General features: G+C 34.4%; 1 protein-coding gene across 1 annotated transcript; it reads left to right on the top strand.

Annotated features, from left to right (window-relative positions):
• The first annotated feature begins 4,919 nt into the window (after nt 1–4,919).
• On the top strand, nt 4,920–7,118 carry LOC120261732 (probable inactive receptor kinase At1g27190). Its single transcript, XM_039269713.1, has one exon. The coding sequence runs from the start codon at nt 4,971–4,973 to the stop codon at nt 6,804–6,806; it is 1,836 nt and encodes a 611-aa protein (XP_039125647.1). The 5' UTR covers nt 4,920–4,970; the 3' UTR covers nt 6,807–7,118.
• Nucleotides 7,119–8,324: the final 1,206 nt, after the last annotated feature.

Raw genomic sequence — 8,324 nt, 5'->3', positions numbered from 1 at the left:
CCAAAACAAAAGTGCTGATAGATGGAGTGTATATATATATATAGAAAAACAAAAGAAAATAACACTATAATAAAATGGATGTATATATACATGAGGAAAGAGAAAAGAGAGAGAGAGAGAGAGAGAGAGAGAGAGAGAGATTGTGTGTTTTGTTTTGTTTGTTTTTTTTTTTCTTTTCTTGCTACCATGGTTTTCCAGACGCAACTTTTTATATTATTTGTTTGCATATGTCATTAGAGATATCAAGGATTTTGTTGTCAATTCTTTTGTCTAAGGAGGTAAGATTTGGTTTTAATTTTTCACAATTTTTTTTCATCAATTCATATATTTTTCTTTTGAGCTTATTTGGCAAAAAGACTTTTTGTAGCTATTAGATAGTTATATCATTTGTCATAGGATTTTTGTCGTTATAGGGCATCTCAGATGTTACTTTTCTTTGTCTCAATTTAACAATTGATGGTCATTGTTTTTAAAAACATGAATGTTATTTGTTTGCATCTTTCGACAAAAGATATTAAGCATTATGTTCTCAATGAGTTGTCCAAGAAAACAAGATTTGCTAAAAAGATGGTTATGGATGTCAAGATCGCTAACTAATCATTTAAGCATGGTATGAAATAGTTAGATCCATTTTTTTGGTATTTGAGCTTGACTTCTTTGTCTTTTGCCCATTATATGTTATAACACAATATATGTTGTTCATTGCTCCCCATCCAATCAAGAGACAATCCAATGCGGATCTACACATTAATCATCGGGATCAAAAATTTTTTAGGGTTTGCTAGCTTATGGCAGGATTGGAATGGATTATCATCATGATCCAAAAAACTAGGGTTCGCTAACTTTTGGCAGGATTGGTATAAAAAAATCTACTCTTCTTTTAAGAAAATCTACTCTTCTTTTAAGAAAATCTACCCTTCTTTTGGATTTTATCATAATTTTAACATTTTCAATTACATTTTTAGAAAAAAAATGTACGAATGGAAATCAAATCTATTTTTTTCAAAGGATCCGAAAAAACATATAACCAAAGAAGAACAACGCAAGGAAACCATCTCTCTATATATAGAAATAGAGTACTCTTCCAACACAATCATTAATATCCTAGATCAGACGTGGTAAGACTCCAACAAAAGATACATATCATCAGTCTAATGTTTTATACAATTCTAAGATCCTCTTTTGCTCATCCTTATTATTATTATTATTATTCAATTATCAACCAGTTTGTTTTATTTATAGCAATAAAAAAAATATCATACTTGCATCTTGATTTCATCTTTCCTTATTATAATTTAATGCAATTCGCAGTGTTAGTAAAGCAAAACAAAAGAAAGAGAATGAGTACATCCAAATTCAAGACAATTTGTGTTTTTACAGAGTAGCACTTAGGAAAGCAAAAAGAGTTATCAAGATGTCGCTATTGATCTTGCAAAGAACCTGGTTTGGCTTTTTACTTTTACCTTATTTTAATTGTTTTTTTCATCACTCTCTCTTCCGTTCCATTGTTCTTTCTCTATTATTGTTCTTATAATAATATAGCCTACTCATTTGTGTATGCTCAACTACAAAAAATATGAAATAACCTTGCAAATCCCTTCAGGTGATGAAAGACATTAATTTAGTATATGGAGGAGGCAATATTGGATTAATGGGCTTGATATCGCAAACTGTCTTTAATGGTGGAAAACAAGTTCTTGGGTATGGTTTATTTTTTAAAAAAAAAATTAAAACACCATTTATTTGAAAAAAACTGAAGTTATTAACATTTTTTCTCCATATGCTTAGTATCATTCCCAAAGCTCTAATGGATAAAGAGGTATGAAATTTTTTTTTTGAATTTTATAACAAGCTATTCCAAAAAAAAAAACCACAAATACCAATGGCTATTCAGTAATATATTGTTTTGTAAATTTTTCAGATCACTGGCGTCACTATAGGAGAAGTAAAACCTGTGGGTCGATATGCACCAAAGAAAAGCTAGAGATGACTCGCACTCGATGCTTTTTATTGCTATGCCCTGGTTATTACACAACCCTACATTTCATATTTGTTATATATTCACTAACATTGTTTTTATTTTAGTATCATTCTGCTACTATTCATTATACAAAACCTCTCACAAGTCATTATTTTTTTTCTCTTGAAATAAAAAAAAATAATTAATCTCAATTGAAAATATTATACAGGAGGTTATGGTACTCTTGAAGAACTTTTTGAAGTGATTACGTGGGCACAACTAGGCATACACAATAGCTCGGTAATTCAATGGCAATTATAGGCAAAACATAATGGAAATTATGAACAAATTATGACAAACTTATTCATGGTTGTAGGTTGGATTATTGAATATTAATGGCTACTACGACTCATTGCTTTCTTTTCATTGACCAAAGTCTGTAGAAGAAGGTTTCATCGACCCAAGTGCAGTGACATATTATTGTCTCAAGCCTCAAATGCAAAAGCAAACTTATGGAGAAACTCGAAGTAAATTTTTACAAATGTTTTTTGAAATTTTTTTCCCAAAATATGAATGCATTAATAGTTATTGCTAATGTGAAAAATTTTACTGAAATGACAGGATTACCACCCATGTCATGAACAAGTGTCATCAAAACTAAATTGGAACTATGAGCAACTAGAACACTCCAAAAAAAATGTAAGTTCAATTTAAATATGTGAAAAATATCAAGTTAACTACAAATTAATCTTAGACTAATCATGATTAATGAAAAAAAAATCACATATAACAATAATACTTGCATATCAATTTAAAAATACAAAATAAAATGAATATCTAATTGATTTACTCTGATTATCATGGAAAACAAATGTAACACTAAAACGATCCATACATTAATAACTATAGCATGTTGTTTTAGTATATCGTCCCAATTACCAACAACACATTACTTAATGAAAAAAAAAATGAGCTAATACATTATTATTTTTTCAGGTTGACTCATCAAACAACAATGGGAAAAAACCTCTCAAATCCAACTCATCTCCTGAAAACCCACCAGAAATCACTCTGTTCGACTTCAACCTTCCAGCTACCATGGATGACAATGTTGAACATACAAATGTTTCTGAAGCATATTTATAATGAAAATCATGAATGAAATGGAAAAAAAAAAAATATTTTGTACCCTTTTATGTTGCTATGTGGAATGGACAATAAAAACTTGAACTTCTGCCCGTATTTAATACATGAATAAACACTTGCAAATTAAATGTATTTTTCAAAAAAAATTAATGAAACACTTCTAATAAACAACAATTATCAGCAAATAAAATATTAAGTACATGTAAAGTTTTTCCCAAAAAAAAAAAAAACATTATAGATAACCCGTAGCGTCAGCACGGGCTACCCACACTAGTGTTATTTATTTATAGTGAGAATCTTTAGTGAGTCACCTAAACACACCTTTTTCTTATAAATATATTATCATTTCTCAATATTTGTTTTCTATTTTTTATCAGAAATTTTAATATAATAATTACTAAAAATATATATTTTTCATTAATGAATTAAAATTAATGAATAAAATTGTGTCACGTCAAATCCAAATACAGTGCAGCCCTTTAAAATATTAATAATAGATTAAATACATGCAGGCTATTTATTTAATTATTTTTAAAATTTTAATCAATTATTTCATTGAGTTGGTCACTTAATTTGCACTTTTACTTATTTAATATATTTATTTTGGCCATATCCATTCATATATAATTCCCCACAATTTTTTAAAATTTTGAATTCTTTTTTAGTGTTGAAATATTGAAATTACACATCTACAACTCAATTTCTAACATGAACTTATGTAAATTTATTACATTCTATATTTTTACCATAATCAAAAGAACTTAAATTGGAGTCTTGTTACTCTTTTAGTTTTATTTATTTTATATGAAATTAACCATCACTTATAGAAACACACCATCAAAAAAAGTTTCCTACATATAACATAACCATATTAAATTTATACTTAAAAATATGATAGAAGCTCATCTCTTCATAAATATCCAATAAAATTAGAACCATATAAAATAGCACAGCCGCTTCATTTTCTTCTAAAACATAATATTAAATTATATATACATTACAAACATGGATTAATTGAAAATACTGTAGTTTTTTTCTTTTTTCTTTGGGTTTCCCATCAATTTTATTATTATGTTAGTTTTTAATAAATTAATAATTTTTACCTATTTTATTAAAAAAATTAAATAATAAAAAATAATTTAAATAGTTTTCCAATATTTCGTTTTTAAATTAGTTTAGAATTTATGACCAGCGGGTGATAATAATAATAATAATAATAATAGGAACAACAACAACTTTTCTCCATTTGTTCTTTTCAATTGTTTGAAAGTGGATTCCCTCCCCCAACCCATCAAAAGATTCCCCCTTCATCCTCTCACTAACTATTCATTAAAATCCCCCACCATCAATAACAACCATTATTTTTTTTTATTTTTTTATTTAACCAGTACTATAAACATCACAGTTTATACACGGTCTATACACGGTCCAAAAATTAATTATCTAACCAGTATACTTTAATTATCTAATCAATATACTCTCATTTTTAAAAAAAAATTAGATTATAAATCAGTACTCATAATCGATGATTATTTTTTATAAATTTTAAATTTAAATTTTTTTAAATATTTCACCATCACTCTTGTTCTTAGCAAAAAAAATAAAATAAAATAAAATAAAAATAAATCAAATATTGCTCAACATCAACCATCTTAACATAAAACCACAAATAAATAAATAAATAAATAAATAAAACACACTGCCTCCCTCACTACTCACTCCACTCCTACAAAATTTCCAAAAATAAATAAATAAATAAAATTTCAAATAATAATAATAAAAAAACCAGTAGTTATTCCCCCATCTCCAACACTCTAAACCAAACACTCAACCCCTTCCTCAATAATTCTTCTCCATTTCCACTATGCTTCTTCCTCTCCATCTCCAACTCCTCCTCCTTTTCACCGCCGCTTCCTCCACCGCCGTCGCCAGCGACGACGCACGATGCCTGCGTGGCGTGCGCGACGCTTTCTCCACCTCCTCCACCTCCCCTTTCTCATGGAACTTCGCCAACCAATCCGCCGGCTTCGTCTGCTCCTTCTCCGGCGTCACCTGCTGGAACGATCAAGAGAACCGTGTCCTTACTCTCTCCCTCCCATCCATGTCCCTCTCCGGCTCCATCCCTTCTGATCTCCAGTACTGTTCCTCTCTCCAGAACCTTGATCTATCTGGGAACTCCATCTCTGGACCTCTGCCATCGTCTCTCTGTGACTGGCTTCCTTATCTCGTCACGCTTGATCTCTCTTCCAACTCCCTCTCCGGCCAGATCCCTTCCGAGCTCTCCAACTGCCGTTTCCTCAACACGCTTCTTCTTTCTGATAACCGCCTCTCCGGCCCGATCCCTTTGTCTTTGTCCCGGCTTGAGCGGCTCAAGCGTCTCTCGCTATCTGGTAATCAGCTCTCGGGAACCATCCCTTCCTCGCTCTCCCACTTCGATTCTTCCTCGTTTGATGGCAATCCGTCTCTTTGTGGCCATCCGCTGAGATCCTGCGGCCGGTCGTTGACTCGCACTGGGCTTATTATCATCATCGCGTCCGGCGTCCTCGGCGCCGCCGCGTCGTTGCTTCTAGCGTACGCTGTTTGGCGGTGGTGCTTCTCGCCGTCGTCTTCACGGCTTAAGAGGCGCGCTGCTGCTGCTGGGGAGGACGGTAGGCTCTGGGCTGATCGGCTGCGCGCGTCTCAGCACCGGCTTGCCCCTGTTTCGCTGTTCCAGAAGCCGATCGTGAAGGTTAAGCTCGCGGATCTGATGTCGGCCACCAATGACTTCCGCAACGATCACATCGTCGTCGCCGGGAGCTCGCGGACGGGGACTTCGTATAAGGCTGTGCTCCGTGATGGATCCGCACTCACTGTGAAGCGCCTCAATGGTTGCGTCCTCCCCGAGAAGCAGTTCCGCGCGGAAATGAGCCGATTAGGGCAGCTCCGGCACCCAAATTTGGTGCCATTGCTAGGGTTTTGCATCGTCGAGGAGGAGCGGCTTCTTGTGTACAAGAACATGCCTGGTGGTGCTCTCTCTACTCTTTTGCGCTCTGGCAATGGGGATCTAGATTGGCCTACAAGGCTCAAGATCGGAATTGGCACTGCCCGTGGCCTTGCTTGGCTTCACCATGGCTTCGAGATCCCTTATCTTCACCAAAACCTTAGCTCCAGTGCAGTTCTCCTCGATGAGGACTATGATCCTCGGCTCACTGACTTCTGTCTTGCAAGGCTTGTGAAGACCTCCACTAATAGTAACAACAGCAACACCAACACTAACACAAGCCCTTTCATGAATGGGGATTTTGGTGACTTTGGATATGTGGCACCTGAGTATGCAACCACTCCAGTGGCGACGATGAAGGGGGATGTGTATGCCTTTGGTGTGGTCTTACTGGAGCTGGCTACTGGGCAAAAGCCAACGGAGATCAGTACTGATGCTGCCGGGGAAGTGTTCAAAGGTAGTCTAGTGGATTGGGTGAATCAGCTGGCCAATGCTGGCCAGATTAATGATGCAATTGATCGGTCAATTCGCGGAAAGGGCTATGACGATGAGATCGTCCAGTGCTTGATCATTGCTTGCAGCTGCGTGGTTGCTCGGTTGACGGAGAGGCCTTCCATGTATAAGGTTTATAATTCATTGAAATCTGTTGGGAAGGGACGTGAAACCGATGAGTTTGATGAGTTCCCTCTCAATTTTGGCAAGGATGATGCTGAAGCTTAGTTGTGGATTGCTGAAAAGAATATGTAAATCAGCCACGAATGTGTGTCTGTACCTTCTGATGAGGCAGAATGAGCTTTCCAGGTAATTTACTTTGAAGCCATTCACTTGCATTGCTCTTTATCCATGTGTACCATTAATACTGTTTTCTTGGATAACAGCATGTGTTGTAGTTTTTGGAATTCCATGGATTGTTGTTGTAACTTAGTCAGCTATGGGCATGGGATTTATTCTAGATGGTTGTTTGTTTGATTCATTTTAAGAATCAATATCAACCATGTTATGAATGAAATCAATTGTTCGTTATGTGTTTAATGCTTGTTCCTTATTGAATTTTCAGGAGAAAGGTACTTGTTTGATTTTTTTTTTTTCTATCTTTGATGTGAGACCTTGTAATTGACTATGATGTTCTCTTGATGCCACTTTGCTTTGACAGATCTTTATAGTGCAAGTTGACCAACAAAATGCCATTATAGCATTTGGCATTTCAAGACAGTTTCATTATTTGTATTTGTCATCCACAATTTGTGTGTATGTGCTTCCAGTTTACAGCATTTCAGCTTTCAAGATGATTTCTTTAATAGTATGTATCTTTAACAATTTTCTGTTTTGGTGATTCAAGTATATAAAATTTGAGCTTTTGAAATAATTTCATTATTTCATATGTTTCTTTGACAGCTTCTGTTTTAGCTCTTCAAGTTTCTTCCTTATTTGTATGTGTATATTAATTTACATATTTTCCCACTTTTTGATTGGTCGCAAATCAATTGGTTCGGTCATTATATTTTTCTTGTATTTTATCGTCATATCTTGGGTAGTCAGCTTTGATGTTGGTTATTATCCACAATGTTTTGATGGTCTTATCAGTTGCTTGTTTTATTGAAGACATGAACACAGCACTAGGGCTTCCCAAGGGATAATGCTTTATTCTTTACATAATGTTAATAAGAAGATGAGCACCGTCTCCATAATGCATTATGATTTTATTCATGGCTAAACTCAAATCATGTTGTTGATTATTTATAGGCTCATAGACCATATACCTTCTCATTCTCAGCCAAGTGGAGTTGCATATTGCTAGTGAAGTTGTTGTCTTTCATAGTTTACAATTTCTTGTTGTAGAGTCGGTCAGGCTAATGTATTTCTTTTGTTTTATTTTATTTTATTTATTTTTTTAATGCTGTAATGCCCTTCAATTTTACAGCTATACAACAGACACTGACTTTCTTCATAATTTTATAGCTTATAGATCCTATCAATAGTTCAAAGGGTGTTAACCAATAGCTTTAGTACAGTAGTGGGATAAGTCACTGTTGTTGTTGTTGTTGGTATAGTTGTTGAACTTTAATGAATAAGTAACAGGACAAGCAAAGGAGCACTGGTGAATAGTGATTGGCTTTGGTGGCTGTTTCTTCTGTTGCATTCTTAGCTATCATTGTCATACTTTCTAGGAATATATATAAAGGAACATTAACTATCAGGTGAATCTTCAGCTTGGTCAATGGGTGATCTTGAAGTTAA

This window comes from Dioscorea cayenensis, chromosome 5, assembly GCF_009730915.1.
Source record: "Dioscorea cayenensis subsp. rotundata cultivar TDr96_F1 chromosome 5, TDr96_F1_v2_PseudoChromosome.rev07_lg8_w22 25.fasta, whole genome shotgun sequence".
NCBI classification, from domain to species: domain Eukaryota; kingdom Viridiplantae; phylum Streptophyta; class Magnoliopsida; order Dioscoreales; family Dioscoreaceae; genus Dioscorea; species Dioscorea cayenensis.
Note: the sequence above shows the minus strand (reverse complement) of the source record. Positions and strands in the feature narration are given on the sequence as shown.